This window comes from Adelges cooleyi, unplaced genomic scaffold (assembly GCF_023614345.1).
Source record: "Adelges cooleyi isolate 19-005CV unplaced genomic scaffold, UGA_ACOO_1.1 ACOO_flye_CR_arks_rails_tigmint_CR_PRNA_55, whole genome shotgun sequence".
In the NCBI taxonomy this organism is placed as follows: Eukaryota; Metazoa; Arthropoda; class Insecta; order Hemiptera; family Adelgidae; genus Adelges; species Adelges cooleyi.
This window is the reverse complement of record NW_026096241.1, coordinates 54,542-76,402: the sequence shown is the minus strand read 5'-3', so window position 1 is coordinate 76,402 and position 21,861 is coordinate 54,542. Positions and strand designations below refer to the sequence as shown.

General features: G+C 31.5%; 1 protein-coding gene and 1 long non-coding RNA gene across 6 annotated transcripts; both read right to left on the bottom strand.

Annotated features, from left to right (window-relative positions):
- Positions 1-1,495: 1,495 nt before the first annotated feature.
- Positions 1,496-15,060, bottom strand: LOC126842608 (CCR4-NOT transcription complex subunit 1). 4 transcript variants are annotated; one of them, XM_050579649.1, is made up of 42 exons: positions 14,465-15,060; positions 13,205-13,420; positions 12,967-13,141; positions 12,778-12,882; positions 12,555-12,715; positions 12,198-12,494; positions 11,927-12,112; positions 11,730-11,857; positions 11,411-11,651; positions 11,226-11,336; positions 10,996-11,154; positions 10,801-10,919; positions 10,376-10,635; positions 10,083-10,298; positions 9,575-9,753; positions 9,370-9,494; positions 9,102-9,294; positions 8,808-9,023; positions 8,325-8,468; positions 8,064-8,243; positions 7,759-7,986; positions 7,214-7,348; positions 6,870-7,059; positions 6,309-6,574; positions 6,088-6,228; positions 5,862-6,017; positions 5,659-5,799; positions 5,358-5,573; positions 5,055-5,252; positions 4,830-4,981; positions 4,482-4,757; positions 4,265-4,403; positions 3,951-4,079; positions 3,645-3,881; positions 3,432-3,578; positions 3,231-3,365; positions 2,924-3,169; positions 2,691-2,846; positions 2,355-2,607; positions 2,116-2,248; positions 1,897-2,031; positions 1,496-1,780 (listed from the first exon to the last, which is right to left on the bottom strand). In XM_050579649.1, the coding sequence occupies exons 1-42, from the start codon at positions 14,564-14,566 to the stop codon at positions 1,696-1,698; spliced, it is 7,407 nt and encodes a 2,468-aa protein (XP_050435606.1). In that variant the 5' UTR covers positions 14,567-15,060; the 3' UTR covers positions 1,496-1,695. The 4 variants fall into 4 exon arrangements, with proteins under 4 accessions (XP_050435606.1, XP_050435609.1, XP_050435607.1 ...); XM_050579652.1 differs by having other exon boundaries at positions 2,924-3,127; XM_050579650.1 differs by having other exon boundaries at positions 9,102-9,285.
- Positions 15,061-16,855: 1,795 nt separating this feature from the next.
- LOC126842601 (uncharacterized) lies at positions 16,856-17,751 on the bottom strand. Of its 2 annotated transcripts, XR_007686362.1 has the most exons (4): positions 17,732-17,751; positions 17,480-17,662; positions 17,261-17,414; positions 16,856-16,966 (listed from the first exon to the last, which is right to left on the bottom strand). It is a non-coding gene; the product is annotated as an uncharacterized LOC126842601 (long non-coding RNA). The 2 variants fall into 2 exon arrangements; XR_007686363.1 differs by having other exon boundaries at positions 17,480-17,745.
- Between the last annotated feature and the right edge of the window lie 4,110 nt (positions 17,752-21,861).

Genomic DNA, 21,861 nt, shown 5'->3' with positions numbered 1-21,861 from the left:
ACTGTTAGTTTCGGCAAACAAATATAAAATAGTACAGCTAAAATAATGATTATGACTGTTTATATAATATAAAGATTACACAATGTCAAGATGATCTGTTTCCCCATCTACTATTTTGGACAATAATAATATGTTACATCCAGCATTTTTGACAAATACTTTTTGTAATATTGTGTATAATTTTCATATAGCTCATACTAGTACACACGATTAAGTATAAAAGTAAAGTGGAACATTTTTAATATTATACCAGAGGGTAAACCACTATTGAAAAATGTGTAGGTACATCAGATCTCCAAAGATTTGTACACTGATTTCTAAAAGTTGTTTACCCTCTGTATAATCGATTGCGCTAAAAACGTTTTGAAAATAATATACATGATAGGGTGGGTTTTTTTTATAAATAAATTATCATCTCCTCTCAAAATGACACCCGACAACAAAATTTTGATCAAGTTCGCTGACAATATTTTTTAGTTGAAATTCAACATGCAAATAATTCATTTTTACAAGCCTGCCAGGTTAGTTGGAGTTTTTGAGTTCACTGTACCGTGTATCAAAGGCGAACAGTGTCTTCTTAACGGTGTCGAATTTGATCTCTTTTGAAATGTTTCGTGTGCTCCAATTTCAAATTATCTTTGTTGTTATTATTTTCTCCCTTGCAATCGTCTCTTAACCTTTAGATATAACATAACAAATAAGTACGATTTTGTTCCTTTAGCATAATATATAAAAAAGTATTTACATATAGTGTAGGTATAGTTCAAGCTACATATTGTATCCACTATAATACTAAAAATACAATTTTAAGCCCATCTTTTTATTATTACAATTCCTTTTTTTATTTTGTCGAATTTCGGCTGTTTGTGTAGCATTTTCAACCGGCAAAATGTACTCGCAAGGTTTTTCAATATTTCACCAGCAGGCTGTTGTAAGATATGGCTGTGTCGTCGCCACCCTGAACAGGTAAACGGGTTTAAGGTGTTGGCCCTTTCGCCGTTTGTAGCATCTATATGCAGAAATTCGGATTAGTGCCAGCAGTACCCGGCGACCAAGACTTGGACTAGAGCCAATCAAGCCAGGTTGGCCGAAAGCCAAGCATGGGGGCACAACTTTTTTTCTTTACCTTACCTCTCTACTTTATCCAGTTGTTTTTTTATTTAAGTCTATCGAAAACAATTTAAGACCGGATATCGGTCTTCCGTCTCGGTACAACCTATATAACCTGTACGGTTACTCGTCAAGCGTTAACACCCCTCAACACGTAATGTACAACAATGTAAACAAAGTAATAGTAATATGAAATGAATACATACCATTATTATTAATTTGTGTTTTATTGAAATCATTATTTTATAAATAGGTACTTAAGTAATATATAATATTATGTATGATTTTATACACGGAGATTAAAAATTCACTACCCTTTAAACAAATCTACATAAATATTCATTATTATTGTTTTTTTTTTTTTTTTTTACAATTTACAATAAACATACTTTACATTCTCATATTTGATCAGTTTTACAATAAAGCAATTGAAAAAATTATATTATAATATCGTCTTTTGATCGTGTATTAACATAATATATTATTATATTCTTTTAGTTAGTTTTTTTCATCAAATAAAACTATAAAACAAAAGTATATGATATAAAATGTATATTATCTAATTAATACATTAAATGTAATATATTATATGTCCGATGTTTCGGCAGCATCCGACGTGTTATTTGGTTGCTTATGAACCATGCATGAACGGGCGACTGATTCAAAAAGCCTAAAACAAAGAATTCATTGATAAATTACAATTGTGTGTTGTATAGGAAATTCAATCAAACGCTAACACAACTTAGCTAATCAAACCAAACTATGACCATTATTTAAGACACTCACTTTTCTATTTCAGGTGCACAATGCACAAACTCATGGTGCCAAAATTTATAAGCTGGATTCTTAATTAATTCAATAAACGTGATCAATAAGCCCCACGGATGAGGTCTGTTGACAATTAGTCTCTCCAAAAGTACTCTGTAATTAATTACATATAACCATTAATAAAATAATAATTGATACTTAAATAAAAAATTAAGTTTGTTTTAATAAATTACTGACCGTGTTATTTGTTCCTGAATGGCTTCACTGTTAGCTTCGGCAAACAAATATAAAAGAGTACAGCTAAAATAATGAGTATGACTGTTTGGAAAACGTAACTGGTTAGCAATAGCGTTTAAAAATAAGTAACGACCTGTAAAAAATAAAATAATCATATTACAAGATGATAAAAAATAATTATTATTTTAAGTATTAACTGTTGATACACATTCACGTGCATAATGCAGATTGTATTTTACCTTCAGTGTCGAGGTCCACAGACAAGTTTTGGAATATGTCCATATGAGCAGAATGGGCAATTGTAGAAGTATTGGGCACTAAACCCTTGCTCCTTATATGCTGTATAGCTTGAGTACCAACATACAAGACGATAGCGTTCAAGAGTGATAAATTGTAACGCATGCCGGGTTCGCAACAACTCTGTTGCATTGTAGTACGAATCTCGGACAAAAATGTCACCGGAGCTCTTGTCTTGAGATATAAATCTAAATCCTACATGACACAAAAAACATATATTAGTTTAACTTAAAAGATTTTTTATTTATAATTATAATCTGTTAAACAAATAAATTAACCTTTTTGAAGCTCGCGGGCTGAATGTAACATTGAAAGTCTGGACTAATTTTTGGCGATAAAGATATTTCCTGAAGAACGTCGACTTTCAAATTGGGCGTAAACGGATCTGGTAAACGCATGTTTCGCGGGAATGCAGACAATATCAAATTCCTCATCTGATAGGATTAAAAAAAAAATACGTTTTGTAGTGGTACAGAAAATCGATAACTAAATACACACTATAACAACCAACCTGAATACAATTAGGCGGAATGACGTCACAAAATCCGTAGTGGAATTCGCACAAGAACTCTGGGAAATCGTGTAGTAATATCAGCAATACTCGTAATGTTCCTTTGTATAGTAAATGAACGGGTTTGGCAAGTTCAGCGTTTCTCAAGAATGGCGCCAAGTATTTGAACAGGTCAATCAGCAGTTGGGCATAGAAATTCCAACCCTGGACATCAGTAACAGGCGTTTGATCGTAAGTGCGCTGTCGCTAAATTTATTTTTATTAATATATACATTGAAAGATGTCTTTCTATTTATATCTCAATTACCTTTTGCTGCGGAGTTAATCCCAAAAGTCGACCGATAAATATGCGATTAGATATCAATTCCAGCCAACCATAAGCAAAACCGGGAACTTTTCTCGGACGTAGCAGGTGGTAAGTATGACAAAAAGCTGCCAATATCTAATACACGATAATAGACAAATAAGAAGTGTTACGTTTTATTCAATATTTTATCACAATCCTTACTGGGTAGTTGATTGATTCTAGTACAGGATCGGGTGCGTTCAAGTCGAGGAATAGAGTAACTAATATTCTATGATACGGTAATTGATGGAAATCAGTGGCTTGTACATCATGATCTTGAAGTAATACTCCAACAACAATTCCAAGTACCTGAAAATCACAATAAACAATAAATGTTGGGTAATATAAACAAAAAAACTACAACACTGTATTTACTTTGTTCAAGAGATTAGTTTTCGTGGTGATTGCATTTGCATCGCCAGAGTGTTTTACCAACAGCACTATGAGCTTCACGTAGGCGTCAATGGTGTGGAAAAGTTTGGCTCGTACCGTGGACGGAGACTGTGTCTGATCAGGTATTTGCCGATAACATAATTCGACCATCATTTGTGTGCTCAGTCGGAAGAAACGAGTTATTATGTCGTCAGACTTCAAAATTCCTTGAACATTCATCTACAAACACCATCGTGTGTGTTAAAATTAATCATTTTAATTTATAGCTAAAAAAAAATATTGACGTACTTGGTGAATGTAAACGCTAAATGTCTTTCCGGGATCTCTGTTGGGCGCGGCACTGTAAATAGTCAACCATTCTTTCAGCAAGTATTCAGTTTTTTCCAGAAGTCCAGGTGGATCATCAAAATCTCTTCCCTGTTCATAATAATTGTGAATCAATAATTAATTAATCAATTACAACAAGTAGCCAGTGGTGTATTCGTATTAGTACATAGATTATCTTACGACTAAACCACCGCTAGTCTTTTAATATATATATAAAAAAAAAAACCCAGAACAAAATAGTACATTTTATAACAGTTTAAAATTGTTATACTAACTTGTAACATTCCATGTTGTATATGAGCAGTTGAGTTACTACTGCCACCACCGCCACCACCACTACCACTCGTTATTCTTTCCACGGAAGCATTGTTTTCTGCCTGCGATGGTCTTATTACTTCGATGAGCGCTGCCAGCCTAAATACATACAATTCATCACACAATTACAAAATTGGCATACATATATTTAAAATGCATCTTTGAATAAGTACATACCCGTCAGGTGTAGGACGACCACTGAGCACAACTGTGTTCAAAGCCTCGATTGTCGCTTGTAAATGGTGTTCGGTAATCGGAGAATTAGATCGATTGTCGATGAGATAATTTTGTAAAAATTGTTTAACGTACGCCATAGCGACATAGTTGGTTCCGTTATCGATCGATAAGGCCAAGTGCATGTCGTACATGCTAATATTCACCATACCAGCACGAATCAATAAATCGACGGCGTCCAAATTGAACCGCAATTCATCCCTAGACTCCATTAGAGCCCTATGGAAAAATCAAACAACATTAACAAACATATTTTGTCTAAGTGCATGATAAAAAATAAAAAAAACTTACTTTGTTATGGTTTTGTTTGTCCACTGCAAATTATAAGCACGTGGATCTTGGAATGCTCTGAATATACTGAGGTGAATGTCTCGATATCTGATGCTCATATCCAAATCTTGATTTGCAGAAGGGCTTAGTCCATCTAAATAGCTCTCGACGACCTTTAAAATAATATGGAAAATACATAAACATTAGACACGTATTTCAATATCACAAACAAATTTTATCACTCACTTTGTTGACGACACTTGCAGCTGTCACAACATCTCGACATCTTCTCAGTGACATCATTGCCTCCAACACGCCGTGCAAGTTTGATGGCTGTGTCGTATTGGACAGGATACGTTGATTTGTCATATACAATTGAAGGAGCGCTTCAATTTCACTGATGAGTTTCTCATAAACGACACTTATCTCATCCGGAGGGATACCCTAGTTATGAAAAATTACCACAATCATTAGTAACTACTGTAATTGTTTATCAAAACCAATAATAATTTTCGCTTGCCAAGACAATAAACTCTGAAGAATACTTACAGTCTTGGGCATGAATAATGAAACGGCTTCTCTGTCCAACGGTTGGAATCCTGGTATGTTTCTGGCAAATTCCTCATAAATTCCTATCATTTGCGGAAGCGGTAAACCTACTTTATTACGTAGTGTATCTGGCAAAAATTCGGCCTGACCACTAGCCACGATTTGGTCACAGTAGCGACGGCCTTCCATTCGAGACAAACTGCGTCTTTCGAATTCCTATCAAATAATGATGGTGAGACGAATCAATTAATTTTCAACAAAATTAAAATTATAGTTAATAATGTTGTTAAAATTGACTTACAGTTTTTAGATATTTATCGATTTCAATCACGGCTTTTTCAGTGGCGGTTTTCTGAACAAAGGCGCACGCTAATTCCAAGTTATCATTTGCACACATGTTACACGCATAGTCAATCATTTCTTTTTGAGTTTGAGTCGGTGACTGAAAACAAACATACAAATTATAGGAAATCACAGTTACATTTAAATCATTAATACACTTACAATCAATACGTTCAAGAAGTGTTGTTTCAAGTTAGTGATTAATGTTTGTATGATCTGTTCGCGGCACGTAATCATAGCCAAGCCAGAGGTTAAGTTTCTAACCATACAATGTGCAGCCTTACGTAAATGAGACTCATCTGGATCCATACCAAAATCCTAAAAAAAATATTTTTAATAAAAACAAGCCCACACAATTTACACATATTAATTAAACTGTTAAATTTACTTTTTTAACAATATTCTCAGTTGAGATGACTGCGATTTTAACGGATCTTTCCACTACGGGATTAATCCACTCTTGAATCGATCTTTCGATTGCTGCCCGCACATAAGTCTTAAGTGTTGGTTGATTTATAAATAATGGTATCTGTAGATGTTAATCATTTTAGTTAACAAACAATAATAATACGTTATTTTAAATATTTATTAAATTAGCTTATTATTTACTTGAGAATTGATAGTGATCATTGACATTATTTGCGAAGAGTTGGCAGTGTTGAAAGTAACATAATTGAATTTAGGCTCAACTAATGGAAGAGGTGGCGACATTCCTGGCGTACCACTGATGCCCATACTTCCGGTCGATGTCAGTGTTGTGACTCCTCCTGCTGCCACTACGTGGCCAACCAATTCATCGTTAAATCTTGTATTTGAAGTCATAGATTGGACAGTTGAAGAGGTGATTGGCTGTTGTGCTTGGGAAGAAACGATCGCTACACATAATACAACAAACACACTTAATATTGATTAAAAACAAAAGTCTAATTAAAAAAACTAGGAAGCTATTAGAATAATAACCGTCGACTAGATACAAGAAGATAAAATTGAAATTGTTAACACAATAAACCGACGCTTATGCTAAATTATTGAAATTTCAATTAAAATTGTGTTTAAATTTTTAAAATTTAAAGTATTTACGCTGTATGTAACATGCTGGATTTCTTAAGAAGTGTCTAAATAAGCTTCAACTACAATATAAATATATAAATACATAATATATATATTTACTTATAAATATTTTACTTTGAAGAATAGGCGTGTGTCGTTGTTGAGGCGTTGGAACAGAAACTTTAGGTTGCTCTGGAACACTTTGTTGTACTTGTGGTTGAGGTTTCGCGTTTTCTGAATTAGACGATAGTTGATGTTCTAATTTTTTGGCAATTTCAGGATCTTTTAACACATAACCCGGTTTCAAATCCTTAAAAATGAATAATATAATTACATTTTTATAAACATAGTTACAATTATTATTATTATTATAATCAATTAATTTTTAAGTACTAATTAATTAACTACCATGTGAATATATATATATATATATATATATGTATATTACTGGTCAATCAACTTACTTTGAGATCAATGTTCAAAGCTTTGCAAAGCACTTCGACTTCAAACTTCAATGTTAATTTCAATCCAGGTTCCTGATGAAGTTCAGCTAAACAGTTCATGACAGACATCGTCCAAGGGTTCCTCGGTCTGAATACCTATGAAAGATAATAAAATTTAATTATGTATAGCCAAAAAAAAAATCAACATTTTGTATATAAGTAAATAAATGCTAAATCAACAACTTTTGACATACAGGTTAAATATTGAATAGCTTCTGGAAAGAAACCAAACCCAAAAAATATAAGGACAATCAATAATGCTGTTAAAATTGTGAAAAATTAATAGCCTTTATTTAAATACTTAAAAAAAATTCCCCACATTTTTATTTTGAGTATTATATTTTAATACATTACAACATTAGTACATGATTTTGTCTTTTATTTAAAGTTTGACACGTCAATAAAACTAAGTTAATATGTTAAATATCCAAATGTAATATGTTGATGTATTATTAAGACAAACTACCCAGTGATAGATTCAAAATAAACTTTTTTGTTTTACTTACTTTACTTTTAGCACATGACTCAAGAATTTTGGCAATAAAAGGCACAGTAAATAACAACTCTTGATGACCTTTGTTGTAGGCTTCAACCAGCAACATTTTGAGGTCAATATCGTCCAACAATATAGGCTTATTTTTAGCCAGCGTAATCATACCCAACCAATGACCTAAATTTTTCAACAAAGATCTATCTGAAAAATTGGCCATTCCTTTGTCACTTTTCAATAAAACCTAATGAAAAAAAAACAACAAAACATTACAAAGATTGTACCTCAATAAAATAATATACTGTAACACTGATAACTCACTCTTATGTTTCTGAAAGTCTCCAATATGATCAACGAGTTCAAACCTTCATTGCCCAAACAGTCTAAAAAGTTTGAGTACAATGTGTGGAAATTTAGCTCAATACTGACACGTTTCATAACTAAATATTGAGATAGCCACGGCAAATAATCGTTGGTGATAATATCTCTAATCTCCTCACACTGAAAATACAAAACAGAGTTATTTAAAATAATTAGTTACAATTAAGTTCAAACTTCGAATACACTAAAAATATAACAGACCTTTGTCGAAAGATTAACTTGACTCAAGTTGTTAAAAATGAACGCTATTTTGTCTTGGACGTTTTCGGGTGGGACAATTAACTTTTCATCTTTTTCTGTTGCAACGAGCAGTGTGTCGATATTTGTGGTATTTGCAATAGATGGCTATACAAAATAATAATTATCTAATCAGTACAAAGACATCATTATAAAATACTAAATGAATATTTAATTTAAAATATTTTTTATTATAAATGTTGCGTCAAACAGCCGCAAATTTATATTGCGAATACTTTGCCGGGGAACAGGAGGGAAACAATTTATTACATAAAGCTTTAATAATATCTGTATAAGCTGACGTTTGGTTTATTTTTTTGTATCACCCCAATATTGTTAGTTTTTTTTTTTGTAATATATCCATACATTTTATAAAAGTATTGATGTTTAAAAAAAAAATCAAAATACTGTCCTAAAGCAGCTATAGTCTAATGTCGAAAAACTCACCCTAGATGGCATTACAGAATTGGTAGTTATGAGTTTGGACGATGCAGAAGACACTGTAGTTGTCGTGGTTGTAGTAGTAATACTTTGGGCTTTAAACGCATTGTGTGGATTGGGCATGAATGATCCTCCTTGTGATATGGTGCCGTTACTCGTTGCGGCCAAATCCATAACTCTTGCCGATGGAGGATCTTGTTGATTTTTGCCATACTCGACATACTAAAAACACAAAACATGTACACTTGAAATTTATAGTTAACCAGCAACCGAAATATTTAAAATTTTAATTCTAGGCACCTCAATAATATGTTGTGGAAATTGCTGAAAATGAGGAATAGCCGTAATGTGTACGCAATACTGATGATACTCTTTCAAACGATGTTTGAAACGTTCCAACGCCGTTATTCCAAAGTTGTACATTTTTGAATTTGGAGTTTTCTTTAAGGCATCCAAAATAAAACGAAGGGCCAGACCTAAAGCTCTATAATTTCTAAAAAGATATTAATAGGAATAACAACACTGCACACAGGTATACACACACTAAAAGTCTTAAATAAACACTTACGTAACCAGACCGTGTTCGATTATACCGCCGAATAAATGAGCAGTGGTGATAAGTTCTTTTTCTGGATATGCTGGAAAAAATCTGTATTCTTCAAACAAATTTTTCAACATGCAGCCAAATACATCCTAAACAATTAATACAATACATTAAATTGTAAATCAAAATCATAAACGGCATTTATAATGTAGATAAGAATTTCAAATACCCTATCACGTTTAACTGGAGAATCTTGAAATCTTTTCAACATCTCGAGCACTTCGTCAATGGACAGCGAATGGTGAGGTGCCAAGTTATAAATACGCTGGAAGTAACTATTAGCTTCATCCTCAATATCTTTCGGTATGGGAAACGACATACTACCGTCGTTGAATAAACTATTGTCAACTAAATAAAAACAAACAATTCATACAGAATGGAAAAAAAAATACTATGTTTTTATATATTATATAACACATTAAGTTATGGTAATCTGTAATAGCACATTCACAGAGACATAACTAGAAAAAGATACAGACAAAATTTCAAGTACTATAAAATAATATGTGTTTTGTTTGTTTAAGTACATTTTGTAGAAAAACTAGGTTGTCATATCAACTGTACGTCTATTTTATCAATAGGTTATTATTATTAATAATTTGTTAAAAAAAAAACAAAACAACTAATAAATTAAAAGAAACAAACAAAACTTCAGGTTGATTAAATACAATACTTACTGAGATGGTTAGCTTTGCCGATCGCCGAAGGTGTCGATTGTTGAGGAGGCAAACGTCCCAGCATATTGGATGGTCCCGATAGCTGACTAGAAACAGCCGGACCCGGAGCATTTGTAGACGGTGTCATAATGGAAAATCCGCTATGGCCAGAAGCATTGCCGCCGACTAGATTTCGAGACGGCGATCCAGGTGTCTGAACTAATTGTCCCAAAGACCCTACACAAAATGTTTTATAAAATTTGAGTAAAAAATTGTTTTAAAAAAGTATTAGACATGATATATGATATTCAAACCTGGTAAAGTAAACGTGGAACCAGATTGTACTGAAGGGTTGAGTCCAAGACTAGCAAGACTGGTAGCAAGCCCAGTCAGTTGATCGACCAACACTTGTGGAGATGGACCTTCTATAGGTCTATGGTGTTGAGCTGTACGTAAAATAGATGGTGGCGGAGCAGTCGGATTAATACGAGCTGAAGCCACTTTGGAAATGTACATGTTTGTACAATTGGTTACCATCATCAAAATAGCTTCGGACAGATCTTGAGAAATATTTCTGCAAATAATTGTTGGCAATTATTATTGTAAAATTGGTTTTTTTTTTATATTTAATTACATGACAGAATTAATAGTTCTTATTAAAAAAATATTACAATACTATGTCATAAAACATAATTTTAATATAATATTTGGTTGTATTATACTGAAGTCAAAAACTCACCCAGTATTAATATTTCTTAGGCAGTTCAACATTGTTAATATAGTTTCGGATGATAACGGTGTGTATTTTGATAAATTCTCATCTTTAGCTGACGATCCTGTTAGTTGCGGGCATCGTTTCTAAGAGCAATTATTAAACATTCAACATGATTGTAAAATACAATTTTGTTTTTTTAAATATTTTGAATTCACCTACCTGTAAAAATTTAACGCATGCAGATATAAAGCTTTCACCGTGTTCACGAATTTTATCAGAAAGCCATTTGTCCAATTTTAAATATTCTCGACGTGAAGCTAAGCAAGCTAGATCTATGACAAAGGGAAACTGCTGAACGCTCAGTAACAACGATAATGCCTGGAGGAAAAAAATTTGATCAAATTACACATTGAGTTGTTGAGGGAAAAGCCATTTTTAATTATTATTACTTTCAGATCTTGGGCTATGTCTAAAATCCGTGAAAGTTTTACATGGTCGTGGTCACTGCGCACGTACCATTCACTCATCGCCTGAACCAAAGTATGTTTGAGTCCAACGTTCTAGAATCAACATAGTTATGAATAACAACGTAAAATGGTTTGAGGGCAAACAAAATAAGAATTGTATAAAATACCTGATGGTTCCATGCATGATGCAAAATAACAGCAGCATTGCTATGGTTGCCAAGGAAAATCGGTATGAGACCGCTGATCATTTCGTGTCTGACCAAACTCAATGGTCCATTGGATTGAATAAGAGCGAGAGCTAACAAATCGGGACATTTTTGAGCTGGAAACTTCAAACATTCTTGTACTTGATAGCAGAGACCTCGTTCGGCCAAAAATAGCATTAGGTCGACAAGTTCAATCGAACGCCTTTATTCATAATAAAATACAATATTTTTAAAAAAATGTATATCTACTGATAGATATTAGCTAAATGAATAAGTGTACCAATTGTTTATGTCTTTGTTGTCAGCTTCGGGAATCACTTTTAACAAGTCGATCGACACCGAACGATATGGATAATCAGCAAAACAAAAGACGTCAGAATTTTGAAGAATATGTTGTACCAGAGACATCTAAAATAAAATAAATGTAATTTAACATCTTACACGTGTACATATTTTAAATAGATTATTTTTAATTACTTGTGCTTCAGAGTGTGACCAGTGTCTGTAAATCATTTCAACAGGAAAGTTTTCCATATGATATCCTTGACCTTTGAGGCCAAGACGAACAGTTGAAAACAAAACCACTAAACCTTGTCTATCTTTAATAATAAAATCGGCATGATCCAATTCTTTGACTACATCTAACCAAGAGAGCGATGGGTTCTGAAAGAAAATAGTAAATTTAATATCGGATTCAAACACGAGATTCTAGTGTCCAACTCAGTTATTTAAAAAATGTACATCTTACCAAATCTTTAACGGTGTGTACAAACACTTCGACATTCCAAGTATTTGCATTAGACAATGTTTTGTCAATATCATGACTACTGTTATCTCCAGGCCAGAACGGCAACGTCATCTGTGAGTCTAAGCCGGTGTGAGTGCGTATCATCATTGATAAAACCTTAGCAATAGACTGTGGACCAAACGTAATGGATGGATTATTTCCACCAGTCACCGACAGTAAATGCCGACGGCATTCTTCCAACGAAGAACAAGCCGAATAGCCCATTTCCATTATCAAATCGGCTAACAGTGGTTCTAGCTGTAAACAAAAAGTATTTATACTTAGTAATAGTAGATAAAAAGATAAATAGAAAACTACCATAGTGTTAGAAATGGACGCTGTATCTTGATTTATTTTTTCCATTGGGCGGTCAGGTTTATCAGGATAAATCAGAGGAGCCAATAAAACAGGAGCGACCTCGAGGGGAAAATCTCGCCGTAAATTTTGCAACAAAACTTCCTTAACTTCTTTACTTATACCTGAAATAATTATCGTTAACGTTACATTTATTCTTAATTTTTGTTAAACATTTTTATCATACCAAAATCTTTATCATCAACGGTGAATACGTGACTTAAAATCAAATGAAGAACTTCAGGACTAGAATCGTGTAATCCTCCTTCAGTTACTTGATCAGTGTTGTCCTCTGAAAAATATATAAGTTGATAGATATAGAATTTTAGTGTAGATTAACAAACAATATATTTAACTTTCATGAATATTTTCACACCTGAGTTAATGTACAATTTAATTAGTTCGGGTAGTTTTTGTTTCACAAACTGTAAAGCGAATGTTGAATAGTTGGCCGATTCCAGACAAACCAACCCAAAAACAACTTCCTGCACAGGACTGAGATGTAAAATTCGACTTAGCTGTACGAATAGCTGTATTGATGGTTTTAATGGCTGTGGATTTTAAATAAATTAAAAATTAACAGTTATATGATAATAAATATAAGCCTTAATTACTTTTAAAGTTGCAAGCGGATTGTCAAGTGCAAAACACAAAATTGAAGTAAGCGAAGGCTTATTTAAAAGTGTTTTACACTGTTGCGCCAAATGTTGAACTTGATAATAATCCTTATGTGATATATTTCGAGGACCTTCGATATCTCTCAACTCGATATGAGAAAATAGGCAACGGAGTAGATGTCGATCTGCTTCAAATCCTTGCAGCTGGATTGCCTTTAAAAATTAATCACGTATAAAATGTTTAACAAAAGTTTATCAGAATGACATTTTATTAATTAGATGTTAAAAAGCTATATAGATGCTGAATTCCTATTCATACTACTTATTAAATAGGTAGTGTGACGTCTACTAAATTGCCTTAACCAAGCGCCTAATGCTATAAATTGAAACAGAGTTAAGATTTTATTAGTTTTTATTTCTATTGTAGTAAGACCACCAAAGACAGGTACATTATAATTTATTATTAATATAATACTTATTCTTAAAAAAAACATAGATGGAAAAAATACGGCTTAAATGCATTTCTGTTCTTTAGATGTTTGAGCGTGATATTATCACCACATTGAGGAAGTTGAATTGCTTTATATATTAACAATAGACAATGTTATAAAAATAAAATTCAATTCAAACGATATAAAAATACTAGCGTTTTTGAATGAGTAAGACATTTTTTTAAGACGTTGAACACCGTATGGCGACAGCACAATTGTCAATAAAATATGGTTGACCTTTAGCGAAACGTAAGCAAGGCTGCCGGCAGCCAACGTTTAAATAGTCTGTATAGATACAATTTTAGATCATAATATTAAGGTAAATTGTACATGATTCCAAAAGTTTTTTTCTCTAAGCCATTATACAATTATATAAAAAAAACAGCGCTATCAAAATTATTCAGATAATAATAAAATGGGATATACAGTTTATATGGCCTGCAAACTTATTATTAAAATAAGTAGTAAAAAAAAATGTATCGTTAAAATTTGTTTTCGATAACTCTATGGGTACATTTCATTTTACATTAAAACGGGGTTCGATTGGGAGTTGTGTTTTTCTGTTGTGGGCGAATTATTATAATTACCAAAAACGACACCATAATGCGTCCATTACAACAAATACAACAGCTAAAGGGAGTGATATAAGAAAAACCAAGTTTTCAAGCTCCTCTAATTAACTAATAAAACAAAATATACATAGAATACTAAATAGAGGTCGACAACAGTTATGTTTGCAATAGCTTAGCTTAGCGTCAAGTCTTACGTCTGATATTTCCTGAACGCTAGACTTGTAGTTTTTTTTCGACAAATTAGCGACGAGATAGCTGATTTGCGACAACGTATATGACAATGAATCCAGGTTCATAGTTCCATGAATGCTGATTCGAAAGCTTCAATATGCTTTGAAGCTTTCTTCTTGGATGTTAATTGACCGTTCAATAGATTGATGGCGACGTGCGACGTGTCGCGGGTGGAACGTTTACTACAATGTTTCGATGTCAGAGCGCCGAATGTTGTAATAAAACGATCCATATATTTCGAATGAACGACAAAAAAAAAAACAAATCAGATAATCGACACCGATGTAGTCGTTGCACACAAGGCCGAACCACCGCACGGGATTCCGGGTTTCACCAATTACTTAAGTACACCAAACACCAGCACATATAGCCGTGCGGTTCACATTTTAATACTCGCGCGACTAGAGATGGAACGGAATAAACGGTAATGGCCACTGAATAAATAAATAAATCGGAGACACGACGAAAAATAACCGTAGAACTACAAGTCACAACGACAAATTGCGATTTTTTGTTTGGACAATAGAAAAAAAACTCTCCCGACAGTTCCGGACTTCCAAGCATAAGCAACCGAGTTATCGTTACGCAGTGTCACCGCGCATTGACAGACAATAGGCCCCCCCAGCCGAAACAGTGCTACCAACGTAAACTCTACCTCCAAACACCGAGTATGTTATCATGTACAACCGTCTTTTATTATCAATGTTTACTTAATAGTTTATTCACTATTCAGTCATACGATGTATTTCAAAATAATATCTTCAAATTATTGTCAATCATCTAATAACTTTAAAAATTGAAATAAAATAAAATGTATTGTTTCAGATAAAATTAAAATTAATAGTTTACGAGTTTATAACATTTATAAGTGAAAAATAATATTGTGTACATCACATCCAAATGTATTAATAACGGTAACAGGATACTATCTGGATAGTAATTAAATCAAAATATTATGTTAGATCAGAATAACTAAATATTTATATAATAACGACATCTATGTCGGATGAAATTTCTCTTGGCACCCATGGGCCACCGTTATTATCACGTTCAATTTTTTTTTTTGGCTTCTGGCAAGACGTTGGTTTTTAGTTAATTATCATTTTACTAAAAAAACATCAATGTAATGTTTAAAATCTAATATTTCCAGTGAGATATTGAATGGCCGACGATAAAAAAATTACTCTGTAAATAGGTGGAGCAATGGCTTATGTAGGTATCAGTTGTAAAAAACAACTTTGTGTAAGACGCGTACACCTTCTAAACTAAGCAAATTAAATTATATGAAAAACAAAATATGTTTTGTGTATGCATTTTATTTTTAATCCTGTAGAACCTACACGCTTTACGGTATTAAACCTTGGATTCATCAAATATATGTTCTACGTACATATCTGTTATTCCTCTTTTAATCATACACCATAATAATTTGCCATTTAGTTAAAAAATAAATAAAATATAAAGTATATTGTTGAATTTTTCGATTTTAAAATTAAAATCCTGTTTTTATGATGTATATGTAATAGTTATGAGGTCATAAACAAATTATATTATCTGTTTGGTTATTATTACTTCTTAGTTATTAGCCATTTTATTTAAAGTCTTAACATAAAGGTTTTTTTTTGGTCTAATTATTAATGTTTCATAGATCTACAAAATAACATGCATACAAATTATTGTAAAAGCAGCAATAATGTGTATAAAATTATATTTTAAGTATTAAAGTGATAACATTTCTATTTAGACAAGTATTATTCCATTTTGGCTGTTGCATTTGTTTAAAATTTAAAAATAGGTTGATATAATGTATATCACATAAACATTTATATAAAAATCCAGGTTTTCTATCCATATGTCTAAAAAAATTATAAATAATAATTAAAATCATTTTATTACTTATAATAATTATAAAATAAACGCCAAGTTATTATAACACTACGACAATAAATTATAATTTTGAGATTAATTTTGGTACATGTAAAACACAAGACACATTAACTTGACAATATCTTCATCAATATCTGGAAACTGTTTTAAGTATGTGTAAAACGGTAGTCAAGTGAAAACATTTTTTTTTGCAATTTGTTTCACGTTTTTAAAATAAAGAGTTTGTTATTTGAAGAAAAAGATGTAGGGGAACTGTGCTGGCCATCATAACTGAGGATTAGTACTGAGTAACAGTAGATAACTTCCAAATAGAGATTAATATAGAATTTATATTTGAAACACAATGTAATAAACTGTAGAGATGTATATGTATAAATGCATAATAAAAAACATACACGTGTGATTCGAAACAAACCGATACTAATTTTTATTGAATAATTTTTTTGTGTTTAACATACATTATACCTCTTCGAAAAACATGCAATATGCTCTATCATACCGCAAGCAAGTTGTGCGTTGTAAATATTGTCACTGGCAGTAAACAAAGCCCAATAATCTTCATCGGCTCGTAACATTACCTGCAAACATTTCGCCAGAATCAATTGCACGTCTCACTTGTACACAATAAGGTATATAAGAATGATTACTTTAGCATCTTCGTCGCTAAACGTCTGGCAAATGATAAAATTATTATTATTTGTGTATAATCTCATTGAGCGGCAAACTTCCCAAAAGCCTTTTACCACACCTCAGAAAAAATAAAGATAAACATTGATGAGTCTTACTACTTTTTTTTATTATTATTTATTATCTGTTAAAAGCCCCGACTTCTGAAGTTGTTGCCTGTACATTACAAAGTTTTAACAACTTACTGTAGTCAACCACGTCCAAGTCAAGCTGAAATTTATTTGCAAATCTTTTCCTCAAACCATCGAATTCTGGACTTGCTATTAATTCTGCAACGTATGCATCTCTTTTTGTTTCAAATTTTTCTATTTGTGGATCCTTCGTTCTAGCGAATTCATTCTAGAGCATACAATTATTGTTATTTATATTTCTTTGATACTCATGCAACGTTATTTAACGCGTACCATTAAAAGAAGGTCTTCACTATCGCATGTTGGAATGGTTTTGTGGGGAAATTTTCTACCATCAAATATTTTTTCCAAAAATACTTGAGCACTTAACGTGGGACGTTCGTCAGTTTCATCATTTGGTATTGCATTTTAGTATAAGAGAAACGGTTGTTAAAGTGGCAGGTAATTATTTTGAGTCTGCGATAGAAGTTGAAAAAAAAGACTTTTTAAAAAAATTAGCCTTACAAAACATGAACGCGTACACACCGGTTAGGAATTTGATTCCTGGAATAAAGCAGAAATTTCTTATTATATTCATTTCTGACTTTACGATTTATTTAAAAATAATAATCTACTTAAGATATCCATTAGCTAAGATGAATCTCTACTTTTTTTCTTCTACTTAACAACTTTTTACACCGAGTTAACGAAGTGTTTTAGATGGATTAGAATATACATTACATATTTTACAATAATAGAAAATATGTCGGAGTCATTTCACCTTGTTCCGAAGAGGGAAAAAAACATCATTTTCATAATTTGTAAAGCATATATATTTTATACATAACAGCCTCTAACCTAACTTTTTTTTTTTTTAATTGCCTGAGGGCATTTTTATTTAAACGATTAAAAAATCTTTATAAATATAAATCAAAAGAGCATAAGTGCTACATACGAGTAAAATATATATATATATATATATATACCTAACCTATATATATACATATACAAAACATGTGTAGGGTTCTACTTAGTTAAGCCTAACCGTAAGCCATTAATATATTATACGTATCTGTTTTTTTTTCAAACCGATATATTTGTACATAGGTAACCTACATATTTTTCTAGTTTAATGTGAAAACATGTTATTATTTTAGCAATACACGCGCACGATATTTTTCTGCTTATGTATTACAATTTAGATTGTACACAAAATGAGAGGCCTCTAATACCTATCTAGCCTCTTTTACAAAAAAAGTACCAACATTTTAATATAAGGATGTGTGGTATTGTTGGAGCCCAGTGTAGTTAAATTTATACCGGTATAAAAAAATAGGTACCTACACTTTAGTTATTAAGTAAGTACAATAATTTCGGGTAAATATCTAAGGTATTTGTTAGGCTTGTTTTTATTATACTAACTAAATGGCAATATGTTATACCGTGACAAAGTAAAATTATAAAAAAAACATTAAACTACACATGTAGGTAGAATTAAAATAAAAAATGTTTTTATTTGTTCGGTATAAAGTTTAAAAAAATGCCTTGATATTTAGAAGTTCGCTTGATTAATCGATTAAAGGCCGCTATTTATTTTGTTTTAATTTTTATAAGTATTTATACATTTAAATCAGATAATGTGGTATGGCTTTTATAAAATGTGTAAGCGCTATAATATCTGTTGTTTTTATTTTTTCAAACCGATAAAATTGTATATGAGTCACCTTGATATTTTTCTGTAAGTATGGCCACATGTTTTTTTTTTTAATATTTAGCGCACTATTTTACAACTTATTTACTACATTTTTAGATGTTTGTGAGACCATCAGTAGTTTTCAATTCCTGAAAGTCTATTTCAAACAATTGTACCATCTTTATTACTTTTATCCCATTTCATAAATTAAATGATTAAATTTAACCGACAAATTAAAAATATATTAGAAATTTCAATAGTTAATATGTTAGGCTTTTTGGAGTAAATGCAATCAAATAATGTGTAATACCCAATTAAATGGATTTATCTGTATAATATTTGCATTGATCAATAAATGTACATTCAAAAAACACAAACGTTTTTAAAAATAAATCAATGCATAAATGCAAAGACGAATATATTTAACCGTTTAAAACTAAAAGCTTTGATGTGGTGCTGTGAGTGCACTGGTTTTACATAAGCGGAGGTTCATAGATCAGAAATCATTTCCAATAATATTATGTCCTTTATAACACCAAAACTTAAATATATTTAAATTTTCAATCCTCCAGTCCAAAATGTCTTAACAATTTACTTATTCTTCAGTTCTATAACTTTTCGACAAAAAATAAATTTAATCCACATTTCTGAAAAAGTGGCATGATTTATTTGTATAAAAATAATTTTTAAAAGAGACATGCCTAATAAAAGTTTGATAAAAATGGCCAAAACAAACTGAAAGAAGAAAAATTAGCTATCATTTTTTTGGAGGGTGGTCTCTATATTTATAGATATTGCATACTGTCTGTTTTTAAGGAGTTTTATATAGGTAATATTTAAGAAAAAAGAAGTCTTAATCAATTTCAACCATGTAGTAAATTAATTTGTCGGTTAATTTTTACAAGCTTCAAGGTAGCTATTATTTTTTATTTAAATAATTGGTCCTATAAGTATAAGTCATTTTGGATTGTTTTAGACCAAAAAGCCAGACAAAATTTCGACTTTATAGGATGGTCCAATTTCAATTCTGTAAAAAGATTCTAGTTCTTTAGCTAATTTTCCATGTTATGTAGGAAGCAATTTTTCCTGGCTTTTTGACATAAAACGAGTGGAAAACAATTTAAAAAAAACTAGGGTCTCATTTTTGGCCTAAACAAACCAAAAAGTCCACTGGTCATCAGACCAATGTACCAGCATCCCAACTGTGGAGTGCCCATTTTTAAGAAAATTTGGTATGCATTAAAAATAAACAAGTTAGCATCTTGGTTGTTTTATACAGTTATTTATGTTTTTTCCCGAGACTGAATGTAGAAATACAAATATTTTTGTTTCAATAATCAACTTAAAAATCATAAGTCTCAATAAAAAAAGTCGTCAAGTAGCTTCACAGGGCTGTTTGTTTCTTTTAAAGATAACGAGTTTCTCGTTATCTATTTTCATGCGACTCACCTTGTCTAAGGATAATTGTTTTACAGCCACATCCCATTGTCCTGCTTCCTCAACAACTAGGAAAAGGTAAAGAAATTGAGGAGTTTATACTATCCCTTCTCCCAATAGTAGTTATTATAGTAACTGTACTGAAGTACAGTACAAAATCGTTAAGTTACCAATCAAGCAAATCACTAGGACGTGATATCATCACAAACAAAGTAATAAAACATCTACCTATCTATTTTACTCTGGTTCTTCTTTACAGTTTACATGCTTGTACCTGTTTTGCCTATTTATTGCGCCTATACCAAAACTAAAAGTCGTTTCTTCTTAACATTATCGAGAATAATTGTTTTATTTCTAAATTCTGCAAATTGCTTAACATTTTTTTTTCCAAAAGAATTTAATGTACAGATAATAATTAATCGCTAATTAATCGAGTGAATCGAAGTAGTTTTATTTATTTACAAATAAACATACGGTTTGAATGGCTTATAATAAGCAATTAAAGAGGATAATTAAAAGAAATAATCTTTTTTCAAAACCACTTTGAATCGAATCTGTGTACAGGTAAAAAGCAACAAATGAGTTTATAATCATAAGTAACACGGTTTATTATAAGATACATTACATTTGATAATTTCGATACAAATGTGGTTTGGAATAATTATTTAAGTATAGTAACAATATAACTGTATAATTTTTAATGAGTTAATGTCTAAGATAAATGGTCTAAATTATAAAAACTGAGAAGCAAGTGAATACTTTTTACTATATTAATGATGTTTTTCTAATTAGTCATCCCCAATGCAATTGACGGTGATTGTTTCTCCGATGAAATAAGTTAGATGACATTGATCACAAACAACTTCAGTTATTATGTTATGGTATAAGGTTGAAAACATTGCTTGCCTATTTCTAGCAATCATAATTTCCAAGAATAATTAAACGCCTAAATTCCGACCATTCCATATGACTATCTAGAAATCATTACACAAAAGTATTCACATTAAAATATATCAAACTTTACTTTGCCGTAACGAATTGACGGGTTGCAATTCTTATTATTGCGTTTTATAAAATTATTATGTAACATATTTCGTAGAATGAGAAGATAAAATTGTTTAAAATGTGTATAACTGGTTCTTCCTAATTATTTTTACAGACGACATCTGTAAAATATTTAAAGTACTCCTCAGAAATATAAAAAAAAAAGCACGCTACCTATCGATAATAGTTTATGTACAACATCAAATTGATCATTAGTTATTCACATTTCATATGTTAAATATGTTACAATATTATATATTCCTAAATTAGTTATTATTATTCGACGTACCACTCAAGGGTTTAATTATCTCTTCGACTTCCATTTCATTTAGTCCATATTGCTGTTGATGCTCCAGTAAGTAGGTTTTAACTCTACGCTTAGTAACTTTACTGGTACAACCGTACTCGAAACACATGTATTTCTTTATTTCTGGAGTATGTAAGACACCAAAAAAAATTTCACGGAGTTGCTAAAATCATTACATTTTTTATTTTAGTACAA